This window comes from Meles meles, chromosome 10, assembly GCF_922984935.1.
Source record: "Meles meles chromosome 10, mMelMel3.1 paternal haplotype, whole genome shotgun sequence".
NCBI lineage: Eukaryota > Metazoa > Chordata > Mammalia > Carnivora > Mustelidae > Meles > Meles meles.
The window spans coordinates 24,765,053-24,790,021 of record NC_060075.1 but is presented as its reverse complement, the minus strand read 5'-3'; the positions used below and the strand labels follow the sequence as shown (position 1 = coordinate 24,790,021).

Genomic DNA, 24,969 nt, shown 5'->3' with positions numbered 1-24,969 from the left:
ATTCATTTCTCTCTCAACAATTAATTATATACCACTGCTTAATGAGAATAGCATAAACAGTCAAGATATGCACGTGACAAATGAAAAAAAAAATTTGGATCTTAAGTTTTGTGGATTTCCAAAGTGCAAAGAATTGGGGGGGATGGGGGTAAGGGTTTTCCTTAGTCCACTAGCTCTGTGCTTGAATCCCACAGCGTTCACCTCCTTTAGCTATGCCTACCCTGACTGAGGGCTTAGCATTCTGCCCTCGCCATGCTCTGTACACACCTGGCTCAGATTTTAGCAAAGGTCCCAAGTTTTGTATTTAATGGGAGCAGGGAAATAGCCCTCTAATCTTCCTCATTTTAAATCCTCCTAGAAGATGCTTAAAGAGATCCTTTGAGGTTTTATCATAGGAAAGAGATGTTATGAAGAACAAATAAGGGTTTCACTTACTTCCATCTTCACGTAGTTGAACAGGACCAGACACCAGGTCAAAGGTTCATGGGATTCCCTACGCCTGGAAGAGCCCTCCTCCTCTCCGGTCTTCTGGGTTGATGTGCTCCTACTCAACCCTCTGGGTCCTGCCCAACCGCCCCATTACCATACAAAGACCCTGACTGATAATTGCAACTTCCTCAGATGTGGCTGGCCTTTCTTTAAAACCTGGCACCACACTATAGCCCTTATTATATCGCTTTATGATGTTTTGTTATTTTACATATTTTCCCCAATTGGATCTAAGTAATATGAAGGCTTAACATCTACTTTCATAACTGTTCCCTGGAGTGTCAAAGATGATGCATATGCTTATGAGACACTGAATAAATCCCTGCTGGGGGACTGATTTATTACTACCTGTTACACCTATGAAAGAAGGAGAATAAGTGAATAATATTTTATTTCTGAGTCACAGTCTCCTCATTTATAAAATTAAGAAAATACAACCTGGCATTTCTTCACCTTATTCTGCTTCTCTTGGTGGGGAAAGAAAAAAAAGAAGAAGATTTAGCGCTGAGTTTAAAGGAAAAGTGAACTGGGGAAAATTGGAGTGGGGAGACGAACTGTCAGAGACTGTGGACCCTGAGAAACAAACTGAGGGTTTTGGAGGGGAGGGGAGTTGGGGGATGGGTGAGCCTGGTGGTGGGTATTAAGGAGGACACGTATTGCATGGAGCACTGGGTGTGGTGCATAAAAAATGAATCTTGGAACACTGAAAAAATTAAATTAAATTAAAACCTATGCCAATTACTATTTGGCATCTCTGATAGGATTCTGTCCTTCCTAACTAGACCTCATTAAGAATTCTGATATTATGAAAATATCATTTCTTTTTCCCTTTTACCTGTGAGTAAATTATCCATGTTTGATAAGAAAGGAAAATTTACCAGAGTATAACTGATATGCGTTTGACTGAATTAGTCACATGTTAAAAGGTGGAGAAAGATAAGTCATAGTGTGAGTCAAAATTTAATATATTTAGGTCCAATAGTTTTCCGATTATCCAAAAATAAATGTGACTTCTAAGGAAAGTACCTCTGAGTTCTTTCAGTGCTTACATGTCTGACATTTGTATCAGAAAGTGATAGGTATAAATGTTACACAGTTCATCCCTGGAAGAAAGAAACATTATTCCCTCAATAAAAAGATAGTATTCTTTGTTCAGAGTAGGGCCTGTGTTTCTACGACGGAACACTGCATCAAACATGGAAAAGAAAGGGAATTCCAACCCAAAAGACAGATTTAAGAGCTGCCATCCAGCGTTGGGGTTAGTCAGCTGCTTCCCCTCAACCACAACTCTACCTCCTATACCATCAAACTGGGGTTACTGGGAAGGAATCCAAAGGAGCAAAAATTCATTATATCTTTTTTCAAAAGTAGTACTTTTGTTTGGTTCTTGGATCAACATCAAAATTTAGTTCTGCTTATCTTTGGGTCATCCAATCCTCCCCTTGGTCTTATTTCTTTAAAAAATAGACTCTTGAACCTAGATGTCCATCAACAGATGAATGGATAAAGAAGATGTGGTATATATACACAATGGAATACTATGCAGCCATCAAAAGAAATGAAATCATGCCATTTGCGACGACATGGATGGAACTAGAGCGTATCATGCTTAGTGAAATAAGTCAATCGGAGAAAGACAACTATCATATGATCTCCCTGATATGAGGACATGGAGAATCAACATGGGGGGTTAGGGGGATAGGAGAAGAATAAATGAAACAAGATGGGATTGGGAGGGAGACAAACCATAAATGACTCTTAATCTCACAAAACAAACTGGGGGTTGCTGGGGGGAGGTGGGATTGGGAGAGGGGGAGGGGACTATGGACATTGGGGAGGGTATGTGCTATCGTGAGTGCTGTGAAGTGTGTAAACCTGGCGATTCACAGACCTGTACCCCTGGAGTTAAAAATACATTATATGTTTATTAAAAAAAAAAAAAAATTTGGAAGGGGAGGCGAACCATAAGAGACTATGGACTCTGAAAAACAACCTGAGGGTTTTGAAGGGTCAGGGGTGGGAGGTTGGGGGAACAGGTGGTGGGTAATAGGGAGGGCACGTTTTGCATGGAGCACTGGGTGTTGTGCAAAAACAATGAATACTGTTACGCTGAAAAAATAAATAAAATGGAAAAAAAAATCAAAAAAAAAAAAAAATAGACTCTTACCACCAAACACCAAACACGTATTTGCAAAGAATGAAACTACCATTACTTTTTTAGTTCAGTTGGCTGGAGCATGGGGTTGGTGAGGTCCCTGTCTCATGTCCAGTCTTCAGAAAATCTAGACAGACTTTCTCCATGCCAGAGCCTATTTGGACCCATTAACTGTGTTGTTTCTTGGGCAATGACTACAGGTCTAATACTAAACTGCCATTGTTCATAAAATAAGGCAAGTCAGAATAAACAACTGAGAAATTGGAAAAAAGGTATAATTCAAAATGAATATCTTACTAATGGTGGATATCAGTGTCTTCCTCCTCATTATCATTACAGTGAGCATTTATGGTGCTATTAGCCAAGGATCTTCCTTAGGACTCCATGCAATTTATCTTATTTATCTTCATTTAAAACCTTATGAAAGAAATACAATTACTACATAATCTTTATAGATAAAAAAAAAAGGTAAGACTTAGATTAACCACCTTGCTAAGGTAATATAGCTAATAATCATTACATCAGAATTTGAACCCAGGCAGACTGATTTCAAAGCTTGACCGACTTCATATAATTTGTATTAATCTGTTTTACAGATTATCAGCATATTACAGAGTATCAGCACCACTAGATAAGTATATTACAATAATCTATAATTTGAATAGACAGCTCCTGATGATAAATATCTATATGCCACAAATACTTGCACAACAAATCTTCCTGAGTATAAAATGCTGTTTGTTTTATAAACAATTCAAACATTCTCAGAGCTAACATGATAAACTACTTTAAGAACTCTTATAGAATTGCCACAATGTAAATACTTAGATTTAAAGTGGGAGAAATAGTACAAGCACTCATGAAAGCAGTTGAATCTCAATCTATGTGAAAGGAAGCAAAGGTGAGAACCTGGAACAAGAATATATCACCATGGGGCGCCTGGGTGGCTCAATGGGTTAAAGCCTTTGCCTTCGGCTCAGGTCATGATCTCAGGGTCCTGGGATCGAGCCCCGCATCGGGCTCTCTGCTCAGCAGGGAGCCTGCTTCCCACTCTCTGTCTGCCTGCCTCTCTGCCTACTTGTGATCTCTGTCTGTCAAATAAATAAATAAAATCTTAAAAAAAAAATAAAAATTAAATTAAATTAAAAAAAGAATATATCCCCATTCTTAGGATGCCTGGGTGGCCCAGTCAGTTAAGCCGCTGCCCTCGGCTCGGGTCATGATCCCAGGGTCCTGGGATCAAGTCCCGCATCAGGCTCCTTGCTCGGCAGGGAGCCTGCTTCTCTCTCCTCCTCTGCCTGCCACTGTGCCTGCTTGTGTGCGCTCGCACTCTCTCTCTCTGACAAATAAATAAAATCTTTTAAAAAAAAATACATCACCATTCTCACATCCCCAGGGAACCCTAGCGTGGCTGTGTGGGGGACACAGAGACATACCCATGACCTCTCGGGAGCTGGTCCTAACTGAGATCTGGGGCTATGTTATACCAAGGAATTCAGTGTCCCAAGCACAGGGGGAAGCCTAGGAGAGTCTTGGAAGACTCTAGGAGAGTCATATTGAAAACACATGCCCATTAGTTTGCTGAGCCTAACGGAGAAAAGCTGGAAAGGCTGGCCTCATTCTGGAAACAGATAAAGGAGGCTCTGGATGATGCTTTACCTGGACTCCTTCCCACCCCATCAGCCTGGTGCTCGTTATGTACTTAAAATGCATAAAGATTACATGTATATTTCTATGTTATTAAGAATGCTTAGAGATAAGGAAAATCCCTAATTACAGGTAAAAGAGATGTCTCTGTCATTTGCCAGAGAGTGTATTCTATCACTTAAATTGGTAAATAGGCCCTTTTTCCCCCCACTATGGGGAAAGAAGGGCCTCTGGTGACCCTCTATTGATTAAGACTGCTGTGGAATGTTATTTGCAATCTCATTGCATAATGGGAATCAGGAGGTAGCTGTCATGGTTTCTGAAGACAAATTGCTGGTAGCTGAGACAAATCATAGCCTCTTTCGTCGTTTACTATTCTCAATTCCCAGTTAATGTGTATCTTACAGTCTAAGTTTCTTAAATCAGTCTGCACCACTGCCACAAGTAGTAAAAATGAGTAAAAGTGGTAATCTGAGTGACCCTGCTTTAAGAATCATGTTCAAGTGACCATTATGCTGATCATTACTCCTGAGCTATGCATTATTTAATAAGGAACACAACTTCCAAAAGGGCACACAATTAAAAATAGATCCATACAGCAGCTGCTGTGATTATGACCAATATGAACAGAAATCCAACCAGGCAGGAGTCAAAAGAAAAAAGTCTGCTACCAGACAGAACATTGTTCAATCTCATTCTTGTTTTGTGTACTTTGACTTGCTAAGTCAGCCAGCCAGTGATTTATATGGAGCAGTGGTTCTCAAAGTGTGGTCTGTGAAACAGCAGCATCAGCATCACCTGGGAACTGTTAGAAATGCAAAATCTTAGACCCCAACCCAGACCTACTGACTCAGAAATTCTGAAGGTGGGCTCAGCAATCTGTTTTAACAAGTCCTCTGGGTAATTCTGATGCATGCTCAAGTTCAAGAACTACTGGGCAGGAGCCAGGGGACACCCTTTGGATTCTGTCTTCCTAGAAAAGTACACCTTTCGTTGCAAAAAGTTATCTTCAGAAGAGTCTGGGAAGAAACCTGTCCTGAAACCAAATAAAACCACTGCAATCTTCCATTTTGTTGCGAACCTAAAACTTCCTTAAAAAAAAAAAAAAGCTTATAAAATTTTTTTTTTTTAAACCAACCACCACAATTTTTAGGGTGAATGAGTAGAAAGAGCACAGAACTTTCCTTATGCACATATGTGTGTATTCACATGTATATATGTGTGTATGTGTGTGCATATATGTCATGCATGTGTATATGAATATTTGCATGTGTGTATACATATATGTACATGTGTGTATACGGATACACATATATACACAACACACACATATATACATATCCTGACTTGCTCCACAAAGTTTTTCAGACAAGTTCTTAATAAACTGCATCCAGGGGCATCTGGTGGCTAAGTCCTTTAAGCATCTGCCTTCACCTCAGGTCATGATCTCAGGGTCCTGGCATGGAGCCCCGCTCTCTGCTCAGTGGGAATCCACTTCTCCCTCTCCCTCTGCTTCTCTCTGTCAAAAAAATAAAATCTCCAAAAAAAAAAAAAAAAATATATATATATATATATATATATATATATATATATATATACACATACATACATAAATCGCATCCAGTGCAGGGGGCAACAGAGGCCTGCACGCTGTTGGCAAAGCCTGATGGACCGGGATGAAGGGTGAGGCCTTGTGGCAGGGCTTGGACTCATGCCACCTTCAGCCGGTTGGGGCGGGGGTTGTACAGAGAGTGCAAGGGGGCTGCCCCAATGCTAAGTGAAAATATCTTCCTATTTGTGCCTAACCCCATCGTGAGTGTGCTGCCCCTGGCTCTGGGCCCAAAGGGATGGTGAGGGGCCTTGGGCAGGCTCTCTGATCCCACCTTGACTGTCCTGTCCATCCCAGGTCATGCCCGGATTGCCTTTGCCATGGTTTCTTTCTCCTTCATGCCCTGCTGCCCCCTCAGGGCCTCCTCCTCTTACTTGCTCAGCAGACTTCTGGACGCTTTCCACGGACACGCTGCTCGAGCCCTTAATCAAGCCTGCTCTGTTTATCTCTTGTGCTGGAAATGAGTTCTTCTACTGCTTTCTCCACCTGTTCAATGTCTCTGAGGGACCTTTAGTTGGCTCTGTGGGTTTTCCGAGTGGGCCTCTGAATCACTGCCCTTATCACGGTGCTCCAGTCTCTCATTAATGCCATCCACCTGTCACAGCCACCCGGAACGTGGCTGGCTGGGACGTGGTGAACCATGCCAGAAGCCTCCAACCCCTGACTGCCCACCTGCCCAGGAGTCTCACTGTGCTGCGCGGCTTTCCTCTCCCTCCTGCAATGTCCCAGGCTAACATCTTCCTAATGTGTGGTCTGGCCTGCTGACTGGGGGAGGGGAGGGTCCAGCCTCTTTGGTGAGGTAAAGTTCTTGGAAATCCAGAGGGCCAGTCCTACTCCTGGGTTTCCCAAGAACCTGGACTTCTAAGTCAGAAAGGATACTCAGGAGGCCCCACCCATACAGGCAGGGCTCCTGGGTCACCAAGAGGCCTGTATGAGCACAGGACATTGTTGCACCTGCTTGCTCAGCCCTTGGGTCTGTCTTGGCATGAGACTTGAAGGACACCTGAGGGAGACAGGCCGGGTTTCTCAAAAGGCAGGGAATCAGACCTGTGCCCCTGGCCAGAGGAAGCCTCCAGCACCATATCCGGGAGGGAGAGAAGGGGGTATGCAGATCTTTTCCTGTCTCCGTCTCCTGTATCAGGTCTATCCTGGCTCTGAAAACCTCAATAATAAATGGGGGGTGGGGGGTTACTCTGCAGGACTTGGTTTCTTTTGAGATACTCTTGAACCAGGGCATGGGTTGAGGGGAGCTTGTGGGAAAAGGAAAATCCTCCTGGATGCTTTCCTCCTAGTTGTTTACTGACTGGTTTTGTCCTATCATTCCACCATGACCTCAAAGAGACCTTCCCTGACACCCGAGCTCAAGCTCATGCCCTGTCTTTGCGCACCTGCTTTATTTTCTTTATGACATTGTCACTGGCTGTCTTCGTTTGTTTGTGCACCTCATATTTTCTACCCCCCACCAGAATGTAAACTCCCGGAGGACACAGACTTTTCTTGTTCCTTCTCTAATCCCACAGTGAAGATGAACCTTAACCGGGCGTATCGGAGCTTAACGAATATTCACAGACAGGAAAAAAGTAACAAATAGCATCCATTCACAAGCCATTCTTGTGGAAAGAGTCCTCACTATTTTCAAAACAATCTCGTTACTTCAAACACTCCAAAGATAGGCATTAATCCCTAAATAAGTTCTTCATATACCTTCAGTATTCACGGTAGGATTTCAGACTGTTCACAGCTAAGGAAAAGAAAAGTAAGATTAATTTAAGCTCACGAAGTTTAAAATATGCTTCACCCGACAAGAGTCACGATGCTCGGGGCGCCTGGGTGGCTCAGTGGTTTAAGCCTCTGCCTTCGGCTCAGGTCATGATCTCAGGGTCTTGGGATCGAGCCCCGCATCGGGCTCTCTGCTCAGTGAGAAGCCTGTTTCTCCCTCTCTCTCTGCCTGCCTCTCTGCCTACTTGTGACCTCTCTCTGTGTCAACTAAATAAATAAAATATTTAAAAAAAAAAAAAAGAGTCACGATGCTCCTTAAGTGTTTTGAGCGCATGACCCCTACACTGCCTCCAAGTTACTTCGTGTCAAGAAAAACCACAGTCTTTTCACGACATGTGTGAGTCTGCATTACAGCAAGGCGTTCTGATAACTCATACCCTTTGCTGCTGCGTAAAGGGGCCCTATCATACCAAAATTCCCTTTGGGGCTGATGTGTTTACATGAGCCTCTAGTATCGCTTAAACTTTTTTCCAAATGGTAAATGATCTTAAGAAATCAAAGTGAAGTAACTATCACTAAGCGATTTATGAGATAAACGGTCTGTTCATATAATCAAAAGCCAAACAGCTGCTTAAAACAAGCTTCTTCGTTCTCAATCCTATACAAATATCAGAATCACCTAGTAATTATGTAAAATATACCAATACCAGGGCTCCAGCCAATTTCACTGGTCTTGGAGAGTTTAAGCATATCCACATCCACTTTTTTAAAAGCTATCCAGGTAATGCTAATGTGCAGTCAGGGTTGAAAATTACTGAGATAGAACTATATTAACCAACATGGAAATGTCTCCCAGATGTACCATTACATGCAAAAAGTCACAAGACATAGATCTTTTAATAAAATTATGTGTATAATTTTATTAAAATGAATTTAGATATGGTCTCTTTCCATTTTACACTATTTACTTATTCATTTCTTAAACTTTCCAAAATGAGAATGTGCTCATGTCTTTTATTTTTTTTAATTTTAAAAATCCGTTTAGAGAAAATGTGAATTTGTAGGAAAATGAGGAAGCACATGAAAATAGTAACTCCCGAAATATACTATGTCTCCTTCTTTCCCCCCTTCTTCCTCCTTCTGTTCCTTTTTCTCAAAGAGTATAAAAGTAAAATAAATAAAATTCCATTTCTGTCCTATCGACCCAACACAGACTATTTCCAATGTTTGGGATTGGGGTGAGGGAGAGAGTAGAGATGAAGGAGATAGAGAGATACAGTTCATTCATTCATTCGTTCGTTCGTTGGGCAAACATTTATTGGATTCTTAGATCCATGCTAGGTGCTGGAAATACAGCAACAAGCAAGAGATACGTGCCCTCATATATAGCAAAATATCATCCTGCTCTAGTGGAACTCTGTACACCTAACAAAGAAACTTAATCTCATCAAGAGAAGTGAGAAAAGACTTCCCAAAGTGGAGGTAGACTTCATCCTGAGGTTAATGATAGCCATTAAAGAATGTTAAAAAGGGAAGTGACATTACCAAGTTCACATTTTATTTATTTACTTATATAAATTTTATATATTTTTATAAATATTTCTATGTCGCTACAAATCCAGTGACCATGGACAATGGTCGCTTCCCCAGTACTCCCACGTAGAACCACTATCAGGGAGAACACCCCTCACCTTGCATCTGAGGCGAGTGGGCTCTTCACAAAGTTAAATTAGAGCTTGCTACCACGGCAAAGGATTGATTTAAGGAGTTTTTCTTTCAGTTTGCCGTTATCTATTTACCATCGAGTAATATTTAACATGAAATGTTACCTCCTCCTGAGTTTACTGATCGGGCTCATAGATCCGTCCATCTAACCAAGATGAGCCTGACTAGGGCAGATTTACTTCATCTGAGTTTACAGTTAATAAAGCCCACTGTATGCGATAAATGACTCACAAAAATGCTTGGCTTTATGGAAGCAGTTGCTACAATTAGTAGAGTCTCTTGAAAGAAACCTATCTTTGTAAACATAGCAATGTCGGTGAAGACTTCCAGGGTAATGGGATGTTTCACTGTACTTCAGCTTCTTCACATTAAAGTCAATTTTAGCCATTTATAACTGGACCACTTGCACATGTAAAGAAGTTCTCCCACCCAAAAATGGATTTCTATTTAAGTCTCATTTGATTGCTCTGGGAAGTATACACTAAAAACTTCCTAACCTCTATCCTTTGAGAGTAGAAAGCTCATTCTCTAGGTAATGTTAACTAGAAAAAGAAGAGAGAGAGTAATTATATCTGACACTGCCCTCTTATGACCCAGATGCATCTATGTGGACATTAATGTGAGTGGTTACCTCCAAGCATTGATGTGCTATTTTTAACTGAGAACATTCAATCCTTGCTCAAAGTAAGTATATGATTAGTGTTCCGAGGAATAGAATTGCTCTAATTTAAAGGAGGGGGTAGAAAATGTTCTAGAAAGGGGGGAAAATCTGAGCTTTTTACAAAGCATATGCAAATTCCTCAAACTTGCTTTTTTTAAAAAAAATTGATTTATGGGCTTCCCAGCCAACATTTCCAAAAGCCCCTTCATTCTTTTTTAGTTCTTTCTAAACTACACAATCTCTGAGAGCTCAGCCCCTCTTTTCATTGGTCTCTCTGCAATACAAGAGCCACCAGGGTGGCATTTTCACCTCTGGATACGTAGGGTGAAGCGGTTCTGGGTTTGCTATTCTGCAGCTACATATCACATTATCCTAACTGATACCACTATTATCTAAAACCATTAACTTGCTGTAAAGATTAAACAGTCCACCTAAGTGAACACTCTGCCCTCATAGCAACCCGTTTATGACATGTGTGTGTTTTAAGGCACAGCAGTGCTTCTAAAAAGTTCAGATCCTTAAAGTCCTCATCTGTGGCTCTCCAAATTGTTTTCACTCCCAACACACCTAAGAAATGAGAAACACTTCAGTCCATAGACATGATTCCCAGGGGGCTGGGGGAGGCATATACTCACACATTGGGTCCTATCATTTGAAAAGCCTCTGCAGTCATTTTGATAAGCCAACACACCCCACTGGGGCAATGAGGACAGAGAAGGGTATGAACCCCACCTCATGGGGCTGAAGATCACTGGTTTAGTAGAGCATTCATTGTCTTATGGGCAGAGACCACAGGACAGCTTCTAGCTCTAACCCCCTGTCCAACTCTCCTCTGAAATTAGAAGCTGGCTTTTTTTTTTTTAATTTTATTTTCATTTGTCTCTGGGTTTTGATAGGAAGAGAAGCAAAAATAGAACATCTCTTCCCGCTACAGAAGAGTAGAGCCAGCTGTACTCCTGGGCAAAGGAGGTGGCCACCCACGAGGTGTAGTCTCCGCTGGGGGAGCTGAATGAACTTCTCCAACCCATGTCTGAATCCCCTTCATAAAGACAAATTATTTCATCCCACTATTAGTGATCCTGCAGAAAATAGAATCTTCCTGACTTACACATAGACATACTATATGCAGATGACTGATAATACAGAGCTCCTTTCCTGAAACCAGGCTTCGATTAGAACATAGAAGGAGACGGGGGACAGGAGTAGCAGCCACAGGGAGAACAAGGCTGAAGGAAGAGAGAGATGCCTGGAGGCCCTTGTCTCCCACACAGCTTAGCCCAGACAGATATAGCAGGTGAAGATAAGGCTATTCCAGGGTTGTCCAAAAAAAGAGAACTAAGACATCTGGATATTACTTCCAATTTTAGCACAAGTATTTTCTACAGAATTTTAAAACAGGTGTCAGCTACACTCTCAAGACCTCAGCTAATGTTCATTGTTGGGCAGGAAATTGAGTAAATTCATTAATTAGGACCTTGTTTATCCTTTATCATCACATTTCATTGTTTGTATATTTTTTAAACTTTTATTTATTTTTAAATTATTTTAATTTTTAATTATTTTTTAATTATTTTTTTAATTTCTTTTCAGTGTTCCAGCATTCATTGTTTATGCACCACACCCATTGCTCCATGCAATACCCTCCATGATACCCACCACCAGGCTCACCCAACCTCCCATCCCTCCCCTCCAAAACCCTCAGTTTGTTTCTCAGAGTCCACTTCAAACCAAGAGGAACTACCTTCTTTTAACTCCATTAATTTAGGAATAAGTGGCAATATATTGATATCTGCTCATCTTTTTAGATTCTATGGGCGTTATGCCATCCTGAAGGGGTCCAAACTCCAAAAAAACTGTCCTAAATATTTACCTTTATTTAAATCATAGCATTTGGCTTTATCACACTATTACTTTTCATAAAGAAATTGTAAGCCAATCTCCAATGCACTAATTTGCTAAACATTCCTTTGCTAACTATACTAATACTTCATGGCAATCCTAGGATACATGTTTAAACAGAATACATTGACACATAAAGTGAAACATTTTCTATTCCAAGAATGATTATCATCATTTCATTCTTAATATCAGTGTAGAGTGCTAGCTAGAGTCTCATGTAATTCATCACGGTGAATTAAAGTAGCCAAACAATAAAAGTTATCATCAAATTCACATGCGTGTGGCTCTAGGTTCAGCTGGAAGACAGGCTACGCACCTCCAGTCTCTCACTTACTTTTGAAACACACACATTTTTCAAGCCCCAGTAATTTGGTTAATAAATACATTTGCTTCCACATAATAAATGCTCAGTCTATGCCAGTGTACTGATTTTAGTTATGATATTCACCATAGACAATACCCCCTCCTGACTAAAAGTCACCCACTCTCTGTGATTTGGTCAAGGGTGGCAAGAACAGCCCTCTCATGTGCTGACCACTGTCTTGAGTGTTGGCCTGCAACAATGGGCTCTGCCCAAAGAGTCAATGGTAATTCCCCCACCTGGGCAATTAAGGTCCCTCCAGAACCACCCAAGACAGTAAAAAGAGAATTGGCCAGTCGATGACAGAACAGAACAAAGGGAATCCAGCCTACCTAAAAACCAAACCCACCCTTCCAGTGGCCTGAAGTTCCCTTTGGCAGCTCAAGGAGGTGAAGGGGATGGGCAGGTACTGGTGGAACCCTTCACCTGCATTTTCTCCTTAAATCCATCCAAAAGCCTAACATAATGTTATTATCCCCATTTTACAGATAAGCTGATTCTATTAATGTAAAATTAACGTCAACATGCTTTAAAAAGCTCAGAGAAGCAATTATCACCAATACTCTACTCCTTGTCTATATTTGGCTGGCCACCAGACTATATAGGAAGGGGATGGGATTCACAGGAATTATGATGGGACTAAAGGGAACAAGAATTAGTGTTTAAAGAAGGGTAACAAAAGGAAGGGAGAAGATTCTAATGAAGCTTTCTCTCATCTTATGTTGTAAAGGAAACAGAGAGAGACAACCTCAAAAACGGAGAGAGTCAAACCAAGAAATAGACTCATAACTATAGAGAACAGACTAATGGTTACCAAAGGGGAAGTAGGGGGAAGGGGGATAGGTGAAATAGGTAATGGGGATTAGAGTACACATATCATGATGAGCACTGAGTAATGTACAGAATTGTTGAATCGCTATATTGTACCCCTGAAACTAACAGAACACTGTATGCCAACAGAATTAAAATTAAAAGCTTTAAAAAAAATAAAATAAAAGTGGATGTTGTTAAGCAACAGTTACTGAGTTAAAAACAGAAAAGAGATGCTTCGGAGCAAGTGGGAAAAGAAATCAAGTCAGAGAGGAAAAAGATGGTGGGAAAGTGGCTGAATCTAGACACCATCACAGAGCACAAAATGGCATGCAGCTCAGAACTGAGACTTGTGAGAGAAATCCTAGATCCCAGGATGTGGGGAGAGACATCTGGAAAATCCTGGTCTTCGTCTTGTCTCCAAGCAAGGGGTCAGCTAGCCCAAGGGAAATTATTCTAGAAATGACAAATTAGAGCACCTTTGGCTGCCTATTTTAATCTTGTGTCCTTCTCATTGCCAAGAGACTCTTCCTAATGTCCTTCCAAATGTCTCCAGCGCTCTATGCCTCTTCAATACCCCTTAGACACAGAGAGCTTCTGCTCAGCAGCATCCTCATTTCAGAAAATTTCATCAATCTGAAAATAGTCATTAAGCTGCCTCTTAGCATTCTGTCCTCTAAACTAAAGGGATTCATCCAGAACCTGGACAGCCACCTAGGGAGAGGTTACAAAGAAGATTCCAGCATACAAAGTGAGCCAGACTCCATGGTGCCCCAAGATATCTTCCAATCCAAGAGTCCTTGATTCAATCCCTTTCATCTTTTTTTGTGAAATTTTCCATCAGTTTGTTCAATTTTGTCACCATAGCTGTCACCTTTCCAACTTCTCCATATTCCTTTAATGTTTTTAAGTCTAATATGCAGAGGAACCGTTTTTCACAATATAAAACAAAGCCTCATTAATTCCGATTAAGTTGGAAAAGTCAAGTCCTACTAAGAAACCAGTGAAAAGTATTTTCAATTTTAAAAATTATCTATTATAGAACACTTCATAATAGATATTAACAAGCAAAATGAGAAAGTTAATGAAAGATGGCGAGTCACAACAACTTTATTTTTATGGCACCTCATACTTTTCAAAGTATTATTCCATACATTATTTTGTCAATTTTATTCAATATATAAATGCAATTTATAGGTAGTAGATCATCAAACCTATATCAGAAAGGCTTGAATTATCCTGCTAAAGTTGAACTTTTAACTCAATAAGAAATATAATTATTCCAAGTGTGCATCAGAGCAGTCTGAATTAATGAGGTTCTGCTCTACTGTAGTTATTATAAACCTGACAATTTTATGGCCATATTATATCCCAGGGTGTCACTCCCATCTACATGTTAGTAACAAATACTGTTTCTTCACATAGGAACTTTTGTCATAACAGAGCATCCCACTTTAAAGAAGCTTCACCAAGTAAATTATCTTATATCTCAAACACCATAAAAATGCTTTGTATGAAAAATGTGCTCAGATTTCATTATACTCTTTAAAAACACTTGCTTTGACTTACAATGAGCTATTCAATAAGGAAGATACCGAAAGAGGTGAAGGACTCAATAGAAATTATCACCTGTTTGTTCAGGGTGGTGGTTGGGGGGGAGTCACAACTAATCCAAACTAACTAACTAAATCAACACATGTATGAACCCAGTCACAGAATCATCTATTTGAGGAACCTGGGTGACCTTGAGAAGGTCTGTGAACATCTTCACCATGGTCACTTTCTTCTTAAACCCATGGTTGGAGTCAGAACAATTTATTGTCTTTTCACAATGGTCAGAAAGACAATGCGTTTACCTACCTTAAAAAGTCTTAAAATGTTAGCAACCATGATGGACACGGAGCTTGCTGCAGCACCTATGACACCAGAAATCTTGTCAGGCTTGGTGAAAATGGGTGGATCTCCATTAGCACACTTCACGTCGGAAGCGTCCTTCTCTATCAATGCCTGCACGAACGTTAATGACTGCTCCAAAGCATAGGTGTCCCTGGAGCACGTGTCAAGGATCCGGACACCCAGAGTGATATTGGAGAGGAGGTCAGGGTCCTTATTAATCTGGTCGATTGCATAAAGCATGGCCTCCAGTCTGTGGATCCCCTTTTCCTTCTTCAGCTCCCCACAAGGTACCCCTCTCTCTCCCTTTGCATGGACAGGGAAGAGACCCCCCAAAATGATGTCCCCATCCACTCGTATGGAATGGGCATACTCCTGGCTGTGAGTTCTTTGCATCATTGTGAGGATCCAGTAGAACTTGGCGGTCAGGAGGAAGAAACAAGGGCAAGAGGCTGATCGTTTTCCCTCGCATACCATTTTCTCCACAGGTGGTGTTGCAACCCAAGACCCAAAGTTTATTCTTGCCACAGAAGAAGGCGGACCACCAGAGGCTGCACCTTCTGGAGGCTACCATCAGGGCCCATGGGGGAAAAGGCTCTGTGTGTTTCAGCAAGTTTTCTTGATTTGAATGTCACAGTGAATATCCATCAGACCCCTAAGGTTCAATTTTATTTCCATACAAAGTCAACTTGCCTGGAATGGTGCAAAAATTAGAATAACAGCTGAGGTTCTGAAGGTGGGATGAGGTCAACAATTCACGTCCTTGAAGTCAGCCCTGTAGCAGAATTATTCCTGGGGGGCAGGGGAAGGGAAAAAGAGGGTTCAGTTCAACGGGTCTACATTTTTTCATATTTTTAAGCCCTGTTTATACCAACCTCTTTTTTTTGTTTGTTTGTTTCATTTCCCCTATTCAGTAAGAAACTAATTTTTTTTTTTTTTTTTTTTTGTCCCCTATGATTCTGAACACCTGGCTGCACTGCATCGAAACAGAGATTGATGACACTTTTGGAGCAAGGGAAACAGAAAAGTATCAGAAACTAGGTTGATTCTCCCGAGCAACGAAGTATTTTTGTTTACCATTTTATTTCAATAAATCCAATTTCCATGCAGGTAAAAATCCTGTGATTGATGGCATTATTTCTTTTCAAATCTGTTTTTACTTTATACGGCTGTCTGAATTTAGCATTTAAATGGTGTCCAAAAAATCATAATGTAAGTTTATTTTCTGTGATGTATTCAACAAGCCAGTCATCTGTTAATGACATTTTTTGGTGCCTCAGATTTCCCAGTGGGGAAAAAAGTGATTATTCAATCACAGAAAGAAAGAAGGAAAGAAAGAAAGAAATCAAAAGACCCAAAATGTATACATCTTATAGCTTGTGAAAAGATTTAACATAAAATGTCAGCTATTTTGTATAAATTATCTTCTTGTTCTCTGATAACAAAACAAAGACTTGAAAAGAGACACATGAGGAGGGTTATATGTGAAGATATGCCTATGAATTTGTTGGGGTGGAAGCAATGGGTATTCTCACAGTGCTGAAAGGAAACATTCTTTGATCCCTGGATCACAAGGAGCAAATCAGAGCTGGAGATCAACTGAAGAGCTTCTTAATTTTGTCTGACTCAGGGGGGAAACCAGTTATTTCATCAAGGCTAGAAATAACCTAAAATGAAAATGGCTAACCAGCAAATCTAGAGAAAAAGTTTAGGACCTTCAATCTTAAAGAATTCCATGAGGTTCTTCCAAAGGACCTTTGAGGAGGCTTAACTGAAACCAAGCACTGACTTAACATAAGAGAATCTGATATTTGAAACACACTTATAATTAAGCAAATAAACAGCACCAACTTGTTTTAGCAGGATGGTTCATCTAATGGTCGTATCTAACAAATATATATATATCTATAATATATAAACATAATATAATATAATATATATTAAATATATATATTAAATATAAACATTATATATATATACATATATATATATATATATATATATGTATATATATATATATATATATATATATGTATATATATATAATGTTTGAAACCTGAAATTTGGACAATTCTCCTCGAACCTAGCCAGCCAACATTTGGTTGTATTTTGCATTCACTTGTTTAATTTCCAATTCATAAAATTTTCCTTCTATCCTCCCTGTCCCGAAGGAAGGATACTGCCTCCCTAGAGGATAACTGAACATATGTCCAAAAGCCTTCAGAGAAAGCTGCACTTTTTTCACTTTTGGGTTAGGAAAGAGGGCTGGCTCATCATAGCCCACTGCCCTGGATTTCTGTGCATACACCTGGAGTATACTCAGAAACAGAGCCCACTCTGCTGAGATGGTTCTATTCTGCCTGTGACAAGCATTACCGGCCTCCTGACACAGGCTAAGCCCTAGATTCCCTCTGTTCTATCCCCCAAATCCTTTTCTGTTTTTTCTCACCACTTGACTGATATTCCCTCATGTTCAATTCTCCTAGCAGCTACTTCTCCCTCAGGAAATCTGTGATTTGACAATAGCCTGACCTTGGGCATTCCACAAAAGGAAACACTCAGAAAGTCAACTTGACTTTCTGGATTAAAACCATTTAAGTGATGGACCATAAATTACATCAACCACCCATTAAGAGATGTAGGATTATGTTTTACAGTTTCACAAGGAAGACCAGTTATAAGACAGTAAAACCTCATTAATTCTGACCACTAATTTAGAGCTTGAGACCAAGTCCACATGGCTAGGCTGACCCTTAGCATATCCTTTCTGACAGAGCACAGAATAAATGGATATGTGAAGGAGAAACATTTAAGGGGGAGGGGAAGGACACCTGTTGTTCTCCAAAGACCAGCCTTTCTTCATTACAGCAAGCCACTCCTACGTACTTAAAAGAGTAAATGGTTTTCAATTATACAAACATAAAAACAGTCCATCTGTTAATTACAAATCATCCTTCCCTGCTTATGTGGCATTAACCTAGTTCCACTCACTGTATAGTCCTGAAATAAAATTGAGTTTCTTATAAAAGTATTTGTGTTTGAAATAATGTTTTAGTTTCCTTAGCATCTCATAGGTCTGTTTAGAGCTTTAAGTTAAGGGAAGGTTGGGGATGAGCAACAGTGAGGCAGGAATCATTTTCTTCTGTGGGTGAATGCAATTAAAGGGAAAATGAGATGTTCCATTTTGGTTATTATTGATTGGACAGCTCACTTGAATTTTTGCTTAAGTTCCCTCCCCTGCAACATAGAATTAATGGTGCATAACCTCTCGAACACCTGGGTTTCTTGTTGGTGAAGGGACGACAGAACCCGGAACCTGCCATGCAGCACTCACAGAAACACAGCACCTGGTCCAGGCTACATGCTCAGTAAACAAGAGCTGTCATTGCTAATCTAGTCTGTAACTCATTTTCCACTAAGACAGAATATCTTTTTCTATATTTGCCCAGTTGGTGAGGTTTTTACTGAATTTTGTCACTTTAAAATTGAAATCAAGGGACGCGTTAGTGTCTCAGTCTGTTAAGCATCTGCCTTTGGCTCAGGTCATGATCCCCAGATCCTGGGATCAAGTCCCACATGGGACTCCTTGTTTGGTAGGGAACCTGCTTCTCCCTCTGCCTGCCCCCCTCCTTGTGTACTCACTCACACTCTCTCTCTCTGACAAATAAATAAATTTTTTCAAAATTAAATTAAAATCAGAACCACTTATAAAATACTGAAATATTGCAGTTATTTCAAAATTTTGATATGACGTCATAAAAAAAATCAGACTCTTGACAACTGCAAGGTTTTTTCCTTTTTTTTTTTTTAAGATTTTATTTATTTATTTATTTGACAGACAGAGATCACAAGTAGGCAGAGAGGCAGGCAGAGAGAGAGAGAGGAGGAAGCAGGCTCCCCGATGAGCAGAGAACCCGATGCGGGGCTTGATCCTAGGACCCTGAGACCATGACCTGAGTCAAAGGCAGAGGCTTTAAACCACTGAGCCACCCAGGCGCCCCTAGTTTTCCTTTTAAATCTTAAGGACAAGGGGCGCCTGAGTGACTCAGTGGGTTAAAGCTTCTGCCTTCGGCTCAGGTCATGATTCCAGGGTCCTGGGATGGAGCCCCACATCGGGCTCTCCACTCAGCAGGGAGCCTTCTGCCTCTCTCTCTGCCTGTCTCTCTGTCTACTTGTGATCTCTGTATATCAAATAAATAAATAAAATCTTTAAAAAAAAATAAAATAAATTTTAAGGACAAATAAATTTCAAAGTTTGTAGAAAACCACATAAATTCAGTTTCATTGTATAATCTTACATTGCCTAATCTTACTCTTATGCAATACTTCTAAGCTTTAATCTAAACTCATCCCTCTTAGAGTCAATGAGTTTTAAAGAAATAATGACCTTTTCATACAACCGAACTAAATAGCTCTCCTTCGTGTCCTGTGCTTGGCTTAGAATAAAACAGTTTTTCTCTCAAATGGACCTTTCTCTGGGAATGGGTACAAACCTCACCCATGCTAATGGATTTCTTCAAGGAGGTGTGAGGTCTGCAATCTTGAAATCAGCCTCCAAGGAGAGCAGACGCCTTGCACTATTTCTCAGTCCACAGCAAGGGCTTCACAACCTATGAGGAGGCTTAACATTAACCCTAGAAGCCCTACAGGTTCTCTCCCTCCTGGCCAGGGTTAGGTACAAGAAACATCATACATCATTAGCACTTCACCAAAAGTCCCTGCTGGTCCAGGGAGGAGGCCTCTGGCTGGAACATGAGTCTGGGGCCTCCTAAGAGGGCCCTTGTTTCCTGAAAGGCCAGCAGTAAGGACAGCTCCTCAAGGACCAGGGCCCGGAATTCTGTTTCTCTTTATTTTCTACATACTTCCTCTGTACCAAAGACCCAAGTGTGTAACACAGTAGCTCATGAATTTTCATACATCCATCATTAGCTCTTACAGAAATGAGAGAAGAAGGCCCAGAAAGGTTGAGTATGGCCCAAAGCCCTGAGCTAGTAAATGGCACCGCTGTCAAAATCCTCAGGCCCCCAAGCTGGGTCCTGTCCTTTAGAAAGCCCTCAGTGCTACAGACACTGGCTGACACGTGAGTATGAAGGCCCATCCCCTCCACTGAAATCTTTCAGAAACATGTAGATCTTCAATGGTTAGCTCTTTAAGAAAAATAATGGAGAAATTAGGAGAAGACAATCTGGGGGCATTTTCTAGAGCAGGGTAACTTCCAAATCCCTCGAAGGGCTGAGGATATCAGATACAGTCTATCCAAACTCCTGCTACAAACCCAGGTTTCCTGGCCAGCCTCATGCCAATGAGAACAAACCCAGCATCCCACATAGGGCCCTACAGGTCTGTTAGCAGGTCTTCCTCCAACACTTGGCAAGTGCTTTTAAGACATGATACGGTAAAATCCTCACTGAGGAATCTAATTAGCCAAGAACTGTAATATTTTTTTCCCCTCATAAAAAGGCCAAACAGCATCCCTAGGCTGGCTTCCATTCAGCTCTTTAACAAAAAGGTTAAGCTGAATATTGTCATCAACTCAAAATTGCAAATCTAGCAGTTTCACCTGAAACTGCCCATATTTGCAGCTCTTTTCAGTTGTTTTGGGAAACGGATCACATTTGTCTATGATCTTCTATACTAGAACATGTGTGCGTGGCCCTGAAACCTCAGGGGAGGGTGTGTTCCAGAGTGAGGATGGGTTCCAGACACAGCCCTCCCCTGACAACGCTGGAATTGGATCTTTGTTTGAAGGTCACTGGTTGGTGACCTGAACATGTCACTTCACCTCTGTGTGCTTCCATTTCCTCATCTGTGAAATGAGGGAGATGGACCATATGATCTCTAAGGTATCTTCCAGCTTCCCATTCTGAGATTCTATTATTTAATAATAAGGGAATGAGTTTATGCTCAAACACCAGAGCAAGGCTTTGCCAGCTCAACACAATAACTGACTCTGTTTGCAAGCTGACTTCTTCCCATCAGTGAGAGAGGGTTGTGAAAACTCTTCTGTACAAGCAAACCCCATATTAAGAAAATCTGATACATTAGAAGCTCAACTTACTAAACAGATAAATTAGACGGTGATTATTTGCATTACAAAAGAATTCACCACAGGTTTCCTTTAAATAGCTAAATCCCCCATGCATTTAAAATGCAATCTGATTTAGTAGAATTCAATTTGTGCAGCTTTTTTCCCAATAACATAGCTATTGCATAAAAAGACCACAGTTAAAGTAATGAGAAGTCAGTCTTACAGTATGTATGTATCATATAAGAAGAGGGAAAGGGAGTGAAACCAACACTTACTGAATGCCCACAGTGTACCTGGAGCCTCACACACAAGATCTCACTTCCTCCACAAAACACACCTGTAAAATTGGTATCATGGCCCCCATTTGAGAGATGAGGAAACTAAAAACAGAAAAATTATATGAATGTGTCCAAAATCTTGGGCAGAACTCAAATACAGGACTACTGCTATGTTCTTTCCCTCATTCCACGCCCCCTAGGTTCAGGAGACCATGACAGACAATGTGCACATGAGTGTGGTATCCTGGGGTTCAAGAAGTCTCTGATTCTAATCCCACTCCTCCCCCCACCACCCAGTATCTGCTATGTGGCATTGGGAAATCACTTCACCTGGAACTAGTTTCTCTGTTTCGAAACTGAGGAATGGTTTCTGGTCACCTCCCAAGACTGTGAAGTCAAATGATATAATAATGTACATAAAAGTATTCTATAAATTGCCAAGTGCTTAAGGATGTGCAGGGATAAATTAGTTTAACAATTATCCCTTAGTTTAACAATTAGTCCTGGAATTCAAAGATTTTACTAGTGTTTTGTGCTTAGAAGACTTGAAAAAACCACTTTACCATCACACTCAAAGCCAGCCAGACCCTAACAAGTCATGTATCTAAGGAATCAAAGGAGACTGGAGGAAAATTGGAAAGAAGGACCCCAGAGGAAGTCAGCGGAAGTACAGCATCTGACCTGGACACTTGGAGCATCCAAACGGCTATTCGAAGGAAGTGGTGACAAGATATTCTTCTGCAATGAAAAGAGGACAGTAGGAAACCTTCCTAAGTTGTATACAAGATATAACACAGAGCTTCTACCACAAAGGGTTATTACCATTGGAAAAGTGAGCCAACAAATAGCCAATAGATTTCTATCTTTAGACATAATCTTGCCTGGAAAAGTATAAAATTGGCAACGCACACACTCAATAATCTCCCCATGTTCCTCTTGGGATCTCCTCTATCTTCCCACTTGTGCTCACCTGCCCCTTCCTCCTCCAGACCTGTATCTCTTCCCTTCCTCAGTGCTGATGTGTCCTATAAGTCACACTCTTATGACCTGATTCTCCCATTATCTTAGCCCTCCCTAGGGACTGAGGTGATTCATGAACAAGTATCAAAATTTAAAGATGCATTAGCATCATCCCTTGACCTGGAACATCTGCATTTGTAAGACAATTTCCAAGAGATCCATAATTTCTTTACCAAAGAAATGTCTCTAACAGTGGTTAAAACTAGTAATGTAACAAGTGGTTAAAACTAATAATGTAACAAATGGTTAAAATTAGTAATGTAACAAGTCAAAGCCGGGAGTTATCATGAATCAGTAGCCTTTCAGCAGTGTCCCTCTAATCACTCCAACAGCAATGCCTGCCACTCAGAAGGCAGGTCCTAGTATAATACATTATGCTCAAGGTCCTTAGTCAGTGAACGAGTCCATCACAACTTGTCAAAGCACCAAGTAGAAATGAAAAGCAAAGAAAAGAAAACATCTTTCTGAGCCAAGAAAGGAATGAGGTAGGGAGGGGAGAGGGAAAGTGATAGAAGGAAGGAAGATAGAAAGAGAGAGAGGTAGGAAGGAGGGCATAAGGGAGGGAGGGAGGGAGAGCAGGAGGGACTGACAGACAGATGAAAGGAAGAAAAACGGAAATCAAATCTAAATTCCTAGCATACAGAAAACCCATTCTTGTGATAAAAACAATTGATTCAGCTGGCTGAGTCTGTTCACATCCTCTCCTGGAACAACATGGAATAACTGTCCTTTGCAAGAAAACTACATGTGTGAGTCTGGTGATGTCCAATCAGGTTCTACCAAGAAAACAGCAATAGTTTCCTGAACCTTCAAAAGCCAGCCTATTCTACAGGCATGGAGATGTGGCCAGGTCTTTGCTATGGATCCAATTAAAACATAAAACCGTGCAGCATCTTCCTTTTAAGACACTGAAACAGAACAACTCCACTCTCCCAAGTAAAGGCAAGGTCCTCTTTGTGTGGGGCATTCTAACCACAGGAGGAAGACAGTAGGAAAGACTTAGAACAAAAAACATGAGCTGGCGTCTGTGTGTGCAGTGTACTGTGCCTCATGCCTGAAGACAATGGCACACTCTTACACAAAGATTGGCACACAATGTTGCCATCGTGAATGTCAGCCTGTTGTCTGCTGCATAAACACCAATTAAACCAGCCCCTTAGCAGCTCCAACCTGCTCAGCTAAGTTTGAAAAGAGCACATCTCTCCAGACCTCTAACTTTGTCACACTTATAGAAACTCAACTCTTCCTTTTATCTATTCCTTTTGTGTTTAGATGTTTTTTAGAATTATTCAAATAGTCATAATTTGCAAAGAGAGCATGGTAGGACAGAACTAGCCAGCACAAACCAAATAGAACAAACAGAGCCTAAATAACCATATAGAGCTGTGTTCTCAGCATCTTTTTCTTTATTCTGGGTAAATCCTCTCCTGGAGAGCTTCTCCTGAGCTATTGCTCTCCATATCCGGGATTTAAAAGCAAGAAGGCTGTCTTTATCCCAGGTATGATGCAACCTGTAGTTGACTCTAAAATGGGAAAATTGCATTTAAAAACCTTACTCATTTTCCCCAATGGATAAGGTTTTTCTCTTCAAAATTATCAAGCTACATATTTTCAAGAACTGGGCAATGAATTTCACATAGCTGATTCTGTCTCCTACAGAGATTTTTCAAGACATTATTCACAAGCTAGTGACCAGGGTAAACTAAAGTGGTTTCTGTAGCCATCTGCAATTATTGACAAACAATTTCATAACGGAAAATGGAAATTATAGTCAAGTGCAATAAGCTGTTTATCCAAGATCTACCTGCTGGTGGCTCTTTCCCTTCTTGTTTTTTCTTTCAAGCAAAATATAAGCTATTATCAGAATGCATTTCTACTCTTTATGATATTTCTTGTCAATATCTCCACCACCAGCCCTGTTTTCCAGTCAGTTGGCAGGATTTGTACTCAATCGCAGTAGTAGCCGAGATGGTAGCCTATCCCTGGGTGTTCGAGAGACTCCCATGTCGTCAAGTCCGTAAGAAAGGATCACCCTCAAATGGCAAATAGGGCATTCCCTTCCCCAGCAGGACTAGCTTCGGAGATTGAGGGGCTTGGGTGACTGCGGCGGGCGGGTGGGTCTATTTTCACCCCCATCATCCTGGGCGCACAGACCCTCTCTGACCCCAGGCCCTGCAATTTGGACCACGAGGGAAACAATTCTTCAGGGAAGCGTGGGGGTGCCGTCTTGCGCCGTTGGGCGACTTGCACACCCCTCTGCATTTCATTTGCACCAAGGGAGGATGTCAGACAGACGGGTTTTTTGTTTGCTTTGGGTTTTGTTTTTGGGTTTTCGGTGATTCGGTTATATTTTCACCAACTGTATGAACCTCAAGGGATCTCCGAGCTGCTTGGCAGAGCAGATGGGCTCGCTATCCGCGTGGCTCATAGGGTTCTCTACCTCTGTCTCTATCTCTACCTCTACCTCAGCCGGCAGCCACTCACCCCGCCCCCGCTCCCCTCTTCCCCGCTGCATCTTCCTTTTCCTTCTCGGTTCCTTTGGCTGTTGAACCCGGGCTCTCGATAGAGCCCAGGGCCTTAGAAGTACCTGGTTTCTCTTGTCTTTTCCGCGCCGCTGGGGTATTCCAGCGCGGCCCCAGTCCCCCAGCACGCCCCGGGATCCAGCCTCTGAGCGC

At 41.2% G+C, this 24,969-nt stretch overlaps 1 protein-coding gene across 4 annotated transcripts in view; it reads right to left on the bottom strand.

Annotated features, from left to right (window-relative positions):
* GRM8 (glutamate metabotropic receptor 8) overlaps positions 1–24,969 on the bottom strand; it is a 744,073-nt gene that overhangs the window by 717,881 nt on the left and 1,223 nt on the right. For all 4 annotated transcript variants that reach the window (XM_046019994.1, XM_046019996.1, XM_046019997.1 and 1 more), the window contains exon 2: positions 14,936–15,760. In XM_046019994.1, the coding sequence (XP_045875950.1) occupies positions 14,936–15,445 (510 nt within the window). In that variant the 5' untranslated portion in view covers positions 15,446–15,760. The remainder of the gene's footprint in view (positions 1–14,935; positions 15,761–24,969) is intronic.